The sequence below is a fragment of the Temnothorax americanus genome, unplaced genomic scaffold, assembly GCF_048541705.1.
Source record: "Temnothorax americanus isolate GAGA-0224 unplaced genomic scaffold, ASM4854170v1 Scaffold5, whole genome shotgun sequence".
NCBI classification, from domain to species: domain Eukaryota; kingdom Metazoa; phylum Arthropoda; class Insecta; order Hymenoptera; family Formicidae; genus Temnothorax; species Temnothorax americanus.
This window is the reverse complement of record NW_027509657.1, coordinates 3,414,209-3,431,544: the sequence shown is the minus strand read 5'-3', so window position 1 is coordinate 3,431,544 and position 17,336 is coordinate 3,414,209. Positions and strand designations below refer to the sequence as shown.

The following is a 17,336-nucleotide window of genomic DNA, read 5'->3' as shown; positions in this document are numbered from 1 at the left end:
GGAAAGTCATTTCGATGCGCGCGCCGAGGAAACACGCGAATAAAGATAAACGCAGACGTGGCTAATGTGGCCGTACTTAATGCGAAACAGTCGCGAACGTACGGGGATCCTCGAATAATCCGCGGGATGATTTACGACCGATGTAACAAACGCGCAAATTGTTCGAGAAACTCTGTCAAGAGTTCTTATAACATTTTCTTTCGCCGTATTCTCGATGTGTATGTATCGAGCAAATTATAGTTATTTCACACAAATCTTTTAAGCTGTCATTCATGTCGTCGGTGCTTCTCCAAATTGCATCAAGCGTTCACGGGTCTCACACGCAATCCATTTTACATTTTCATATATGTTGCATATTTTGTGTGCGTTCGTATTTTTTATCTATTCAGATATATACGCGTAAAGATAATGCAAAAATCGAGACGGTATATGCAAACTGCGTTTGCCCATTCACGCGACGTGACGTTAGTGACGCATGAGAGAGGCATGGCTGACGGTGTCCGCTCGCTGCAATCGAGAAGCAGTGCGGAAGACGGGTGACATAAAGCGGACGAGAGCTATCCAGGACAATGGTCGTAATGAAAACCAACGTTCGAAGGTCGCCGTCGTGCCTTCTTCTGCGACCAAACCGTGTCGCTTTGCCGTGTGCTTCGCAGGGGACGAGTCAGTCGAAACTCGTGCGTGGATGAGCGTGGAAGGCGGTTTAGCATAAATCGGTAGAACTCGCAGGCGCGATCGGAAAGAAAGATTCTGCACCGAGATAGAGGAAACGTATTCTCGCACAATTTGAGCGCGACTGCTAAGAACGCCGTTGGGTTTCGCGATCGATATCAGATAAGAAAAAAAAAATGATTATAGTTTATTGCGCGCGACGTAGCGTCGATATGAGAAAAACGTTGGTAAAAATCCGAATGTGTTATCCGTTATAAAATCATTAAAAAATTACGCAATCGAATGTAACGTACAACACGGTGCTGGATTTCGGTGAAAAGCTGTGCGGCTTGAAAAATATATTGCATCGACGCAGGACGGAGAATTGTACTTAACGATGCAACGATGGTTGCGTTACACAGAGCGTGAAGCTCATTATCGTGTCTCTTCTTCTTAATTAAATGCACGATAATACGTCGATTAATTAAATGCGTACATAGCGGAATTGCGTCATGCGATTCCCTTAATGGTAGTGTATAATAATGTATCATATTATAGAGGGAAACGGAAAAAAATTTCGAGAAGTTAAATTGCATTGCTTAATGTTCTCAGGATATACGCAGTTATAGTAACGCAGTTTTTCTTTCTAATACATCTCGTTTCTTAATTCCGATGTTTTATTAATTGATATGTGAGCTCGTAGATTATGAAATCGTAGAAACGATGAGCCGTAATAATACGAATAGAGAAGACATTTTAGTATTTCTACTATAACATGATTTCCTCGATTTCTGTTTCCCTGTCCTCATATTTTTTTTGCGATAAACGTTTGAGAAAAACGTGACTCATCGATTGCGTCAATCAGTATGGAAATATTGGAAACGCGATTGCATGGCATATAATTAATTGTTAAATGATGCAAAAATGCGTACTCTTTTTTTCGATGGATGCATGGATATGACTAATTGTGTCGCGTTATAACGTGACGCAAGAATATTTTTACGATGTTTTGATTCTTATTACATTAACTGTTACTAGAATGAATTCAGCGATCTTTTCATAGGAAAATTAGCTGAAGTTTCTAAAAGATTTGCTTATGGATTGAACGTTGAATATTAAAGACCTCTGGGGAATCAAGCTTTTCAAAGAATTAACTTTCCAAATCAATGATCCTCGCGAGCATAACGAACTTAACGGCGAAGACGAACGCCATCGATTTATAATCGCGTTAACGTAACTCGATTTACCAAGTCACGTGTATTTCGGTAAAGTGTGTTGTTACCACAGCCTTAGGCAATCGCGCGTTTGGTTTGGTTTCAGTTTTACCCGATAGAAGGTCGAGACAACTGTGTCATCGCGCGCTTTCTCAGCCGTTACCGCTTCGATCCTCCGTGTCCTTTCATCGACGCAAATAACGTGCGTTAGAAAACGCTCCTTACCGAATTGTGCGAATTTCTGTCCGACTGCGATTAAAGTTCCTCGGCGGGATCGCTAGCAAAATGGTTTGGGACAATGGGCTCTTGGTGAAAGAGGTGACGGAAATGAAGAAGAAAACACCGCGATTCCCCTCGCGCGAGCGGAACTTCGCGATGAGAAGACGCGGCCCTCGCAGATCTTCCTCCCTGATCGTCGGAGGGGCATCGCCGATCGGCGCCCCTCCGATCGAGCCGCAGGACGCCGCGGAACCTGATCGTCGCACTTACGAGGATCCATGCAGCAGCGATTGTAACGTGTAAGAATTTATTTTCTTTTATCGGCGTGCGCATCGCGCGCGCACGAATAAGGTGCGTGATTTGTTGCTGCTCAACTTAATCTGTCGCATGAAAGTGTGCATGCTAATAAAAGTACATTGAGATATCGACAAGATACAAATAGGAGAGTTGATGGACGCACATAGAAAAATATGTTACTGCAAATTTACTTAATCGTATTGACTGACACATGATTAACTTAATTTCAATATAAAACTATCTGAGGACCGACTTTTGTAATTAACAAGTCAAACGCAGGATTTTTTCATTACATCACATACATTTACATCATATATATTCTTATATAATTAGTTATTAATTCATTTGGATATTTTACGCAAAGAAAATTATCTTATATAATTTGTCAAATAAATTTTCTAAAATAAAGATAAACGATCATTCACACGTAATGAAATCATATAAAATCTTTTTGTTCAACATATCGCGTAAATCTATAATTAATCAATATAGGTATTAAAAGAACGATGAGAAAGGGTGGTTGAACTTTAATAAAACAAACGTGAAGGTTACTTATAAAGAAATTTATGCGAAATAGCAGCGTACAGCACAGTTACTTGAAATAAATCCAACCCTCGTGATCTCGCGCGAATTATACGATCAATAAGAGTCGGAATGTGCAACAAATTAAGTACGTCGCGTAATAATTTGCCGGGCCGGTTGACGGCGGCGACGACAGCGACGGCGCGACCGTCCCCGGAATGAATTATCGTCGTGAGAGAGAGAACGAGATATCGCTCGCGCATAGAGACCGACGGCCGTCCTTTCGTTGATTTAATGAGATCATTAACGAAACATCCTCGTTATACTGGGGCGTCGCGTCGGCAGAAACCCGGGGGACAGTAACCTGTCCGTTTTTCACGGTTCATAAGTCCGCGCGGTGTGATTTATCGACGACGGCAGTAGCGGAAGATGAGCTTTTTCAGAATGTACTTCCTCGTATGCGCGGCTCGTCGGATTCATACGATCATCGGTCGAGCGACTAATCCGTTCGCGGGCCCTTGATTGCAGACCCGCATGAGCGATCATAAATTCTCACACGGAATCATCGTCACGTGTCTTCGTTAGGACGACGTCGCAAAGGACCGCTTTGATCAGCTCAGCGTGCATCACTCGTGGGAGGATGCGATGGGCGAGATATCGCCGCGCGCGGTATATAGTCGAGTTAAATCACAAACTCGCGAGCTCTCGATGAACGGGAATTACGGACGAGTCGTATTCTGCTCGAGCGTGTTAAGTTGGAACCTCATGGAATTCATGCCGAATTATTTCGTTCGATCCGTAATAAGCACGTACTAAGAGCAAAATTCATAAGAACGCTTTATTTAAATTACGGTTGATTTATTACTTTGACGATTTAACATATAGATTGCTAATACAGAAAAAAATGATCCATATGGCGAGAAAGATATTTTGAATATACACATGAACATTAATTTAAAAAAGTAGCAGTAAAACACAGCAAAAATATATGGAAAGAAGTTTTGCTAAAGTATCTAAAAATTTAGCTATATACTTACAGATGTGAAAATAATTTTGTTGCATCATCAAAATAATTATAGTAGGTCGCTGAAGTATGATGATAATGCTGTAAAAAATGTTGACATTTTAGCAATCAGTTTGAGTGTTCTTACATAATTATTTTGATGATCCAACAAAATTATTTTCGGATTTGTATCTAGCTAAATTTTTAAATATTTCAGCAAAACAGTTCTTTCTGTGTAAGTATGATGTAAAAGAAAATAATTATTAATGTTGTTAATAACAGAAATAAGAATATAATAAACTATATTTGCATATATACATCAAGCATTATTAGGAAGGCATTCAAGATATGAATAGTTTTGCATGCTTCTTTATAAACTTTATTTATATTTAATGAAAAGTGCAATGAAACAGATATTTCTGTAAATTTATTGCAAGTACTATATCTTCCTATACAATATCAGAATTAAAAAAAAACCGAAGGATACATTACTATTGCAAAGTTACAAACAAATATCGCATATTCAATAAGATCGCGAAGTTACTCTCAGCGATTACAAGAGTCCCTTAACATTATTCAGGTTCGTTATTTAAGAGACGTAATCCCTTAAAATCCGATTAAAATCATTCCTATATGTATCTTCTCATGTTTCTTCCGTAATTATTTACATGTTAATGGTGTGGCGTTTCATGCGACGCCCCTAAATCTTCTCTCGGAGCGACAGGCTCCGTAATGTCTTAAACCGGCCTGCCCCGGGCTCTGCATATATATAATCTCGCGTTAAGCCTTTCGGGCATACATATTTGCGTAATATGAATCGCGAACGCGACCTTATTCGTGGGCATGTTTCAAAAGCGTACAAATTCATAAGTGTTCCTCCACGATGCAGTGCGCCATGATAAGCTGTGCCTGCGGGATCAATACGTGGATCGATAACAAGATCGATCGATGGCCTTATAAGACTTCGTATTGCATCGTTTTTTTTAAATCGACGAACATGCATAATTCTCATTAAAGTTGCGCAACGTGCGTGTACAATGTCTCGTTCTACGCTCGAGGATCGAATATTGAGTACCGTAAGTACGCGGTCACGAGAACTTTAAGATTCATCATGTAATCAGATTAAGAAAACATGTAATCAGATGAGACAACTTATATATAAAATACATAAAAAAAGTGCATTAAAAAATATTTATTTTAAATTGCATTTAACAAAGCGTATGTGTATATGTAAAAATATAATCTTGTAATAATTTTTTTTCAAAATTAAAGATAATAAGGCAGCATATATTTCCTAATTAATATTTTCATATTTTCTGTGTACTTTCTTTTACATACATACATATACCTATACATACACGGATATGTTAAAGTTAAACTCATCTTAAACAAACCCTCGCAGTTTTACCTACACAAGAAGCATGTCGAACGTAAAATTATAAATATGTTTCTGTGAGTCATGAACAAGAATAACAGACTACATCGTTACAACGCTGTGCCGCTAAATAGAGCGGTTAATTAGTAATTAAGCCGCTATTTAAAAGGAGGAGGGTCCATTTCAACAAAGTCGCACGCGCCAGATGTTTCAAGTCTTACTCGAAAAGTTAGCCGCCTACCACACACGCGCGATGTCAAAATCTCGGAAGATAAATCTTTGTGCATTTTTGAACCAGAATAAGTTACGGACTCATTGCCAAGGTGATCTGTCCGGCAAGCCCGGTTCTCTATAGATCGCGATTCGACTCTCTTGACGTCTCGACTCTGTCGAAGCTCGTTATTCTCTCCATTGAGGTACCATCTAGAAAAACAATAAACAGCCGAGCAGCGGAAAATTTTCGGGACTAAATCTCGAATCATGGAAAACGGAGAAGTGTTTGCGAAATTATAGTGACATAAATCAAGCTAATTGGAAATACTATGTTAATAACTCAAACTCAAATTTGCAGCCATTACAAATAAATCTTAAGATGATGTATTATTTAGATGAAATTATTTTATGTTTTTTAAAGACGAAATCATACGAATTTTTGAAACATATAATTAACAAGCTAACGTGATTTCTAGATTTTTGTTTGTGTTTCAATATAACGTACATAGTTTCCGAAACAGTCTATGGATTTATATATCGTTTCTTTTAAATAATATTATTAGCTTATTATATTAATTACTAAATCGTAATTAACTGTTACCATTTCATAATTTAGAATAAAATAAATACTTGGTATAACAAAATATCGTTACACAAAAATACTTGCTTTTATAAATAATATCTTATCTGAAAAGATGTAAAAAGACTATACAAATTAATAAAAAGTAAGAAACACACTTGCATATTCAAGATAATTGCAAAAAAAAAATATGAAATAGAATTTATATATAGAAAGAAAATATAACCACGCTCTTGAAAAATAAAGACCGATTATTGTAATTTAGTTGTTAATGCTGCTCTGTTAATCATTGTTTGTACCTATTGAGAATACTGAGATTACTGGCGTGCCATGTCATGTGTCTTGTAAGGCTTATATATTATCGACCAAGTCCAAAAAAGATACGTCGCGTTTACATCCCACCTCGAGAGTAAGAGAGAAAGAGAAAGAACCTTCATTGGCCGTAAAGGCGGGTCTGCCAAAACCTTGTCAAGTTATGTCACGGGCTTGTGCGACGGAACTACGCAGCTACGCCGCCGCATCGAGCTTGGCGGGATAGTTAATGCGTTCGCACCGAGTTACTCATCAAAGTTCCGTTACGTAAACCCGAACGAATTAAATGCTCGGACGGTGTCTTCCCGACGAATATGACGCAAATTTTTGAATATATATATATATATATATATATATATATATATATGTAGGTCTGGAAGTATGTTCCGGGACTTTTATTTTTGATATCGGTATATTCCGGGACATTTGGCAGTTTCCAGGACTGTCCTGGAAAAAATTGATGTCCTACGGCATTTTTCGGGACAGTTTTTTGAATCTGATTACATATATATGCGTTATATTCCAGGACTGTACATTTCAAAAAACGTAAACAGTCCCGGAACATACCTCTGGACCTACATATATATATACACACACAACATAAAAAATATTTGACATTAACAAATGTTCTTATAACAGGACGATAATAATCTTAAACTCACGAGATTATTTTTGAAGTAGCTATAATGAGTCAATTTTGATGCTCGCGTCCACCTACGGCTAGTCTATGCACTTATTGCGATAATTACGTGCGCGCACACTTATTAACGAATATTTGCCAATCAAATTTTCTGGATGTCCCTCGTAGTCTTCATTAGTATAACGACTAACCTTTCACGCATTTCTTCGCGTTACATCCTGCGTTTCAAGCAATCCGCAGTATCACGCGGTTGCCCATCGGTAAATTTTATCGCAGCCAAACGCAGAGACAAGCTGGTCAATAAGACCGAGGAAACCCCCGCTGAGACGAGGATTGCGAAAGAAGAAGAAAGAAAGCTATTATATTAAGTCACGAGAATTGCTCTAAAAAAAGAAGCGAACCAAATGAAGAAGGGAGGCACGCCGCGGACATATGTATAAGTAAAGTGTGTTATTTAAGAATTTATATTTTGTATAAGACTAATTTGAAATGATATATTTGAGGTCATTCTCATTGTATATTCACTGTCATACTGTCTTTAAATATGAAGATATTTATATGAAATTTGCATATTCGTGCTTTATTTCTTTTTCTTTCTTGAAGAAACATTTGTGACTCACAATCCTCACATTTTTACATAATTTCTATTCAATAGACATTGATTTACAATTTCTATATACATATATTTGTTGTTACAAGTAAAAACATATACACACACACACACACATATATTTGAAGGGAGAAAGTGAGCTTATAAAAATTTAATTTTATTTAATCTTATTCTTATCCTTTTTTTTCCTCTCTTATAATCTTTTCTTTCGTGAAACATGTCCACCAGATAAGAAACTATATACAAATTTTCCTTTTTAGTAATTTCTTAACCAATTTACCCTTGGCAGAACATGACGATGCACGTTTCTTCGTCGAGAGTACGCTAGGACTTTTACGCGCTGTTTAAAGATAATAAAATCCTTTACGATATTAAAGTGGTGGCGGCGGCGGCGGCGGCGGCGGCGAGAAACGCATCGGACATCGCGATCTTTCTCCGGCGTGTAAAACGATCTGCGGCGAGTTAGCAAAACGACGGTAATTAAAGTTACTGGGGAGCGTTAAAGCGATCGGCCACTGGCTCGGAATCGCGCAAATAACGGCGAACATCAGCATGGGGATGATGATACCATAGTTTTTGCAGTCATCTTACTGCTTTCTGCCGTAAAGGAGTCGCTTTATTTTTCTGCAAGTGCGAAGTATCATCCCAATCGCGAAATATCATCCTTCCTTCAGGAATAACGATGAGCAGCGATTTGAAGTTAAATACCAGTTGTAACGTACTTCGCACACGCGAAGCAACGCAGAAATTATATATTTCGCATGTAAGTGAGATATACGTCCTTAGATATACGTCCAACACTAGCAATACTTATTAAGCAAATAACGAAAATCTAAATAGTGAAGAAGTGATTTTTCTGTTCGCGATATGTATGCGCAATATGAAATTTCGTGTCATTGGACGTACTGGATATTCACGTTGGGTCTGGCGAGCGCACAAATCGAACGCGCGTCTTCTTTAACGAGCGAAGCGAAATGCCAGTGTCATTTTACATGGCAACTTACATGCCTCAACACTGATGGTTGGATTGGCGCTAAACGCCGGTCTTGCAACGTGATCCTTGTTAGAATCAAGAATACAAATCATCTTTCTTCATCTGCAGATGCAGAATTTTTCGAATAGTAAACGATGAATTTACAATATTAATAATCAATTAATTATGTATAACATCTGTAACTGAATAGATCATGCGATTGGTAAAACAAATATTCAAAAATCATCTAGAAGAAAGAAAAGAGAGAGTCGCGATTAAAATGATAAGCCATTTGTATGTACGATTCTGTGGATCTTACGACAGCGAGACTTCGTTTCACCAAAAGAATAATCCTAATAATTTACAAACCAATATCTTTTTCGGAATAGATACAATTACTTCTCAACGATCAGAAAGAAAACAGACCGAAATAACTTTTTCAAATGCTTTCAATTTATTCATTGCATTATGCATTGAGCATTCACGTACTGAATTCACTGAGTTATCCGAGGCAGATCAGAGAAAAGCCGGACGTTTCCGGAAGGGAAGGACGCATAATGCAACAGTTGCATCGTCATCTCATGAGATTCCTTTCTGCTTGACGCGTCGTCGCATCAGGCAGACGAGTCTCATTTGCGCCAAATGTTCCGGAGCCCATCGGGAACGCCCGAGATCGAGGCTTGCAAGCTACCTTGTAGCTCGCGCGAACCTAAGGCACCTAAGGTGGGAGCTTTGGCCGAGCTTTCAACTACGAGCGACGAACGCGATCGTAGTCGCGCTTGCGCCATCATCGTGACGGCTGTTTCTCGCGGTCACCCGGTATTAACTATATAGGTACACACCTACCGACGTCGTCGTCGTCGAACCGCATGGCGCCAGTTTGAAGCACGCTCCTCTTGCGGATGCACTCTTACGTGACGCGTGTGGCATAGTTTCGTTTGTGTCTCTTCGCGTCCAGCCTAAACATCAGTCTAGATTCGATGTTGGAAAAAGATTTTATTGATCGATGATTCCGGGAAAAATGACAGTGACATTTGGTTTTCCGTTCGCGTCGGGATCTATAGAGATGTATATAGTGGCAGCTAGTTGGAAAATTTAATAGCAGAGACTGCATTGTATTTATATTCCGCGGTATAATTGCATCTTGAAAGACGTCTGAGCGAATTAATAGTAGTGCACGTATACGTTTTCACGAGCTCGAATCATAAGTATATGACTTGCGACGACTCTGCTCCGATATGCTTATTGATTTAAAGAATTTAATATTTTTGAATCACTTGGGATTTATTTCGATAAATAGGAAAGGTTTGAAGAAATCGTACTGAACGAAAAAATTTTTGTTCTCAACTCGTTATTGGATACAGAATGCATTTTCTTCTATTTAATTCTCATACATCCTGAGAGGCCATTGTCACTATAACATTATAAATAATTGTCAGAAGGTAAAACAGCGTCATGTTTAGCGTCACATTTATCTCATCGTCACGATTATCTTGATTACTCGGCCAGTTTATTCTATTCGTAGTATATTTGTAGTAAGGAGTAGTGGTGAGGAAAGACGCGCTTAGTCAGACAGCGCGACTTTCCCCGTTTCATCTTACGAGAAACACCCGAGATATTTCGTGCGAGACGCGAGAAGCTGCGTTTTATCGTGCGTTATTGCGTCTATTTCCGACGAGGACTATTACTGGCGCTTATATATATAGCGTGCATTTATCTAATTAATAGCTATTAGCCGCGCGCAGCCTCCGATTCTCGGTTGACTTGTCGGAGCGATGTTGTGCTAAGTCGAAAAGCTTCCGGGCGCCTTCTTCCGCGTGACACCTGTCAGTAGTTTAACCGAGCGATTTACATACTGCTACCCACATCGCGCGATCTATGAACTTGCGCGACCTATGAGAAATACTTAAAAATATCTTCGTAGATTACAATAATGGAATTATCATAGCGCGTGAGAATTTCTCTTTCTTCTTTATCCGCCTTAAAGTCTCTTTTTATTATAACTCTACGTTAATTTATTTCTCTATGCGTGGTTAAGTATATTTTGTACATAAGCTTAATTTTTATTTACGAAAAATAAAAGATGCAATCCTTTTTTCGAGATGTTTTCGCGTGACTTTTGCGATACGTGCTGCATTTCGCAGATGATCATAATGACGTTTATTGTTCCACACATATGTGTCAAGATGCGCCGGGAGTCCTAGTTTTAGATTCCCCTCTTGGCAGAGCGAATCTGTGACTGACTATAACGGGCACCCTCTCTACCGCGATGATTCACCTTGCGGGAGAAATAGCTATTTTCCAGATAAAGCCGTTTCCGCGGTGGAAAAGCGTACGTGCCCTATTAAATAAACGTCATTGCTCTTGATTATAGTAATCCATTAATTCAGTCGATGCGTGCCTCGTAGAGTTACCGCCTTCTCTTGACTTACGTCAATCCCCTTTATACAGTTCTCATCGCCGGGGCCGGCCGGCATGTTTTATTCAGCGCGTACAACAGAATTGTGCAAAAATAGCAATTCGAAGTTAATGCATTTCCACGAATCACGTGAAAAATGTCAACATCGAGGAGCCCGCATTCTTTTCATCGCCTTTCTGCGATTCGAATCATCGAAATGCCACACGTCGTTGTTAACATATATCATCTAATCGTGCAAATTCTTTTTTGTATAAACTTTTGGAGAAAGTAGAGGTTAACTTTTTTCACTTTAATTAATTTCCAGAAACAAGCGAATATTGAATATTTACATTTTTATTTTAAGATATAATATTAATTTGAATCTATTCAAACATTTTATATTGAATATTTATAAATATTAGAATTGATATTTTATGAAAATTTGGAAGACATAATTTAAGAAGGTATAACTGGAAGTTATAACTGGAGTAGAATATTATCTATCATTTCTAGTGACTGAAAAATTATGATAATTTATTACATTGATTTTAATTTAATGTAGAATCATAAAGATACATCGATATATTCTTACGTTCGAAGAAATTTCGTTAGTAGAGTCTAAAAATTTTGCCGTTTTCTTTCGGACGAACCAAAGTCAGACGATACGAGAAGTCGATCGCGTTCCGCTATCTTCACTGTCAGACTTATCGAGATAATCTACTGGCCGGACAGCATACGGCACTTCGATGTTATTCGCTTAACGCATACATGAGAAACCACGTATGATCGTGAACGCGTTCCTCAAAACCCATCTTGGCAAGTCGATTGTGCGTATCGATCGAAAGATTAGCTTTACGAGCTGACGCTTGCGTTTTTTCAAAATTACTCGAAGTCATCTGACGTTAGTATTTGATGCATAGCTGGATAGCAACATACACTTGCTTGACGAGTAATAAAATACTTTTAAAGATAGCTTGAAAAAAAGAAGTAAAAAAAAATAGATAATGTTGGACAAATCAATTCCTATTATATATGTAATTGCTTTAACAAATATTCATCAGTGATTGGATAAAAAAGTTAATTACGAATATTTGAAAAGCCATATAAAGCATTAAATAACAACAAAATTAATCACAAATTATTTAAAAATATCAGATTCAAAACTGGAAAAAAAATAAAATAATCAGATTTATTTGTCAAAATTTCGTACTATCCAGTCATTACTCATGCATGATGTAATTCAACGTACTCAACCAGGTTGATTTTATCAGAGATGCATGTGTCGCGGTTAGATAAAAAGTCGGAAAAAGAGAGAGAAAAGAGAAAGGGCGAAAGGATGAAACCGATCAAACAAGGCTACCCTCGAAACGTCAAATAAATGGCCAGTTATTAACTGGGCCGGCAGCCGGCAGTCAGTCTCATGACTGACGATGTACGTCTTTGATGTCGAGGGCGATTCGATCTCTGCTCCTCCGGATCCTTTTTCGCTGCGCGTTCGGGCGGGACGAGGGGCCGACGATCTTTTCTCACTATAAATAACCGGACGCGACTGTGAATCGCGGCGATTTCCGCAATGAAAATAAATTCAACGATATGTATGTGCGTGGCCGCGCGTGCGAGCTAGCGCCCGCGTTACGTTCGTCCGCCGTGCATCCCCGGCACATGACACGTGCGCATAGCGGCGCGCTGCAATTATTTTCGCGAAGACAGCCGCGGCACCCACTCGCCGCCGCGATCGTAAAATAAACCGTGAATATCGATTTGCCTAAATTATAAACTACGCTCACGATGTATGACGCCGACACGGTGTTTGCGTTATGGATGTCCACATGCGTCTCGTTTAACGCCAAGAGATAAACCAGATTATCTCGCGCGGAATTGATGTGATCACGGTATATGCTCACGACCTGAGTATTCCCAGTTTACGATGTATTCTGTATCCAGATAATGCGGCCACACTCTCTCATTTGCATTTTTCATTCTACTTTCATAAATAATTTGCAACGTTTGCATGTGTAATATTTATTCTTGTAATCCTCAATTTGTCTGTAATTTTCAATATTTAGTTTTTAATCAAAAAATATTTTTAGAAGATATAATACGTCTATTTTCTTTATCCATGCACTAATATACAGACTAATTAAATTTCTCAATATTTTATATTTATTATTTAAAACACAAAAACGTGCATTTTATTTTACATTTTATATTATCTTTTTTAAAAAAATTTGGAAAATTATATATACAACATAGCTTCCGAGAGGCATTATTACAACAAACTTCTAAATATGTTACAACTGTGTAAACCCTTAAAAATAATAAATTTTGTAGAATACGAGTTTATTTCTTATAGGACATATTGCCAAGTTCAGGATTAATGGAGAAATTCTTCTATCCTCAAGCTATAAGTTTTCTTCACAAGTGAATATCGCTATAATTTCAATAATAGACATCCATTTCGGTGACTATAAAAACTCTTAATTAAAACATTGAATAAGAATAACCATATGTTACCTTAGAAAAGTATCTTTAAACAACACCCTTTGTACTGTTGTGAACTATCTCGCTTATTTCGGGGCTAATGTAAATTTATTAACCGAGATGAACACAGTTTCGAAAAAAGTTAAGATCTTCGAAAACGACAATGAATAAAATGAAAGCGACGAAGAAGGAACCATGACGCCGATTACCGATTCGGCACCCTGAACGAGCGACTACAGAGGCGTCACACGACGCCGACCTTACTTTCGGGGCCGACCTCGGGCCCGACGAGGATGAGCCCGAAGGGGCCCGGGAGCCAGGAAGGGCCGAAGATGGAGGTGCGGGTGTCGTGCGTCCCGACGCCCGGCGCCGAGCCGCAAGGCGTTCGCGTCCGTATACCGGAGCCGAAGAAGCGACCCATGAGCCCGCCTGTTCTCGAGTCCACCGCGATGCGCACCAGGTGTCCGTCCGTTCCGGAGAAGGACTTCTACAGGAAGACCTCGTCGTTGGAACGGCGGGACCGTTACCCAACTCTGTCCGGCGCGGAGATCAAACGGGGCCTTATCCCCAATTCCGCGGAACCGCTACAGGCGCGCAGACGGAACCCGATGCTGGACCGGAAGAACCGATATCCGACCATCACCGGCGCGGAGCTCCGACGGAGTATGGCGATCGGCAAATGTCCTCTCGAGGACGGCCTGGATCTCAGCCTGGCGCCGTGGCCCGGCATGAAGTGGGCCTGCGTCCGAGTGCTGCATCTCTACTGCAAGGTGTTCGACCAGTTCGAGCTGTTTGAGCTGATCGTTAGGTAATTGCATGTGGCGGTTGATGACTTGATAAATGTGGCTCGTACGAATAAAAATGAATGCACACTTGTGAATTTAGATCATGTTATTAATATATAATCGAAAGACCTTTTTAATATCTTGTTCATAACGTATATTGGATTTTAGATTCCATTTAAAAAGCAATTATCAGAAAAATATTACGCATTGTAAAGTTCGGAAAACTTCAATTTTTCTATCATCAAATTATTTAACGTAAAATCATACAGTCAGAATAAAAAAATCAATTTGTTGATACGAAATTATAAACTCAAACGTAACATTTGTAACTATAGCTTGAAAATTCTTCTAATAAATTCTGTGAATAAATATTTTTTTTCCCAATAATTTGTAGAGAAAGAATAAAAGTGCTTTTTTGGAAGAGAATTTCAATCAAGTCAAGCTTTTGATTCCACTGACTCGGAATTGTTGACCGGATTTGTCTACGAAAGATTACGCGGTCCATCTATCAATCGGGTTTTAGGAGATCGCTAACGTCCAGTGAACATAGCGCGAACGCAATTAGCTGCCGTTAGTATCTATTAGGTGAAAGCTTCTAACAGTTTCTCCAGTGCTTTACGATGGAAAACGACGGGCAAGCAGCGCCAAGCCAAACCCGACCGAATGATTTATGTTGGACTACGTTTGTAGGTTAATGAAGTTGATTTTTGCACGCTGGCGCTGCCACGTTTGCTTGCGAACCAGATATTATTAAGCACGCAGCCTCTCTTGCTTCTTCTTATCGTTATGTTTTCTTATTACATAAGATGCAAAGGATCTATCATCTTATGATTCTTTGACTAACAGAATTACAGAAATAATTTTTTTCCTCTAATATATCTAACAGTATTAATTACAATCCAATCCTTATAACACGAGAGATGTTTTTCGTCTGTCCGTTTTTCTTTTTGCTTGTCGTGTTAATATAAGTCGACGACACGGCACGTCGCGTTTCTCCACTCGACTTTTGCACTTTTTCTTCTTTGCGCGTTCTCGACATGTCTTACGCCTCTGTGAAAAAAGAAGGATCTCTCTCTCTTAGAATTTACCGTGCTATTCCGCGCGTCACGCCTCCCACTTGTAAAATTAATTTGCCATATCGATATCTGATATGACACCGAAATAAAATAAAATTCCTCTTTGATGTTCTTAAGTCTCGATTATCGAATCATAAAGTAAACCGGATACATGGATGAAGATATATTATCAAGCATATTATCAATTAATGAATGCCATATGCAAATAATGAATTTCTAAAAATGATGTGCAAGAAGTAATTTCGCGTGAATTCTTGCGAAAAAAAGTTAAGGTATAATTAATGTCTGCCAAAATTTGTTGTCAAATTTATGATCTTTAAAAATAGAAGATGATAAAAAATAGGTGTCATAAATTCAGCGATATGTTTCGTGCAAAAGATACATTTTATATGTAAATTTAGTAGCACGTTTCGCGTAAAAGATACATTTAATATATGTATCTTTTTGCTCATATCCATGACTCACTGAGCGTGTCAGTCTTTTTTGTCATAATTAGGTAAGAGTTAAAAATAAAAAAGGAATTTCGAATGTTATGTTTGCAATCCGTATGACGGCGGTAAGTGCAATGTATACGCGCGCGGCGATCGTCGATGTGAGTTACTTACGTTCGAGTGAATTACGATCCACGTGCAAGTATAACGTAACACGTCCGCCGAATTAACGAGGCGTCAACATTAATTTGCACCCAACCTCGCGTAAAATATCGCATTCGACAAGGCATAAGATTAAGTCTGGCTGTAACGAGAGCATCGGAGAAAGGGACGAACGAACGCTTTCCAGGATCTACGAGGATTTTTTTTATAGCGCAAGATTCCTCGTAAAACCGCGAATTATGGCTCGCTGGCAAATAAGATAATTGTACGACTGACATTATCAACGTGACATTACGGAAATCGCCGATGATACGCCCCCGGAGACGCTTCGCACGACAAGAAGAAGTAATCGTCCTTGACATCTTGCATTTTTGTATAACAAACTTTATCCTTCATCGATTCTAAAACTTTAGATATTATAAAACAGGAAGCCAAAATAGGATTGAAAAAGAATTTATTATTCTCTGTATAAAATAAATTACTCTTGTTACCATATAATAATATTTTTTATAAAGTAAACATTTATTGAAAATATGCATTAAAATATTAAATGTAATTAAAACTTTGCAGAATTTTGTACTATTCTATAATGCATAATTGGAAATTATATATAATATAAAAATTATATAATTTGTTATACACAAAATATTCAATTAAATTAAAAAGAAATCAAACAAAAATGAAATTTTATTGCTTATTAATAACTTATATATAAATTTTATTTACAATTTAAGTAACAATGTATGTATACATAGGGAAAAAAATGTCATGCATTCAAAGTGAAAAAATAATTCTGTTAAGATGGATATAATTGCGATAAAAACTAACAATAAGAGTAAGAATTTATATTTTAAATAAGTAAAGCAAAAAATAAATTACTGTCAAATAATAAAAATATTAATTTGCAACGGATGTTCGTTTTTCTTGTGCAAATGGGTCTTAAAATAAAGACAAGAAGCATGGATAAAAAAAGGAAAAGAATAAATTCCTACCAACGCGATAATCGAGTCCTTATCCAGCTGTTATCGTGTACAAGGGGCTTAGATATAGCTGCGAGAGAAGGTCTCCCTGGCATTAGCGGCAAGGGTCTCGACGACCTTGGGCCCGACACGTCCGGAAGGGTGCGGTAAAGCCGCGATAAACGTCCGGCGCAAATGCATCCCCTTGATTATGCGATCGCCGTTCGATACGGTAGTGCTGGTATCGATTCGCGGCCTCTCGCGCGCTCTTTTCACCAGTAAAAATTTCCTGTCGCACCCACGCGTCACGAACATATGGTTATTGATATCTTTCGCACACCTCGCTACAAATATTATGTATTACTTATGCTAATCGGTCGCGCGTCTGTCGCAAGACTATTCGCCGATCTATCGGCGTTGCTGCGAATGAGATAC

At 38.5% G+C, this 17,336-nt stretch overlaps 1 protein-coding gene and 1 pseudogene across 6 annotated transcripts in view; both read left to right on the top strand.

Annotated features, from left to right (window-relative positions):
- Positions 1 to 17,336, top strand: part of Lmpt (four and a half LIM domains protein limpet) — a 113,467-nt gene that overhangs the window by 54,432 nt on the left and 41,699 nt on the right. Inside the window, exon 1 of one of the 6 annotated variants that reach the window (XM_077418552.1) lies at positions 2,027 to 2,383. The exons of 4 other annotated variants lie outside the window; for them this stretch is intronic. In XM_077418552.1, the coding sequence (XP_077274678.1) occupies positions 2,151 to 2,383 (233 nt within the window). In that variant the 5' untranslated portion in view covers positions 2,027 to 2,150. Of the gene's footprint in view, positions 1 to 2,026; positions 2,384 to 13,552; positions 14,297 to 17,336 lie in introns of those variants that run through there. One more of the 6 variants, XM_077418551.1, reaches the window with a different exon arrangement.
- Positions 35 to 2,383, top strand: LOC143904165 (uncharacterized; annotated as a pseudogene).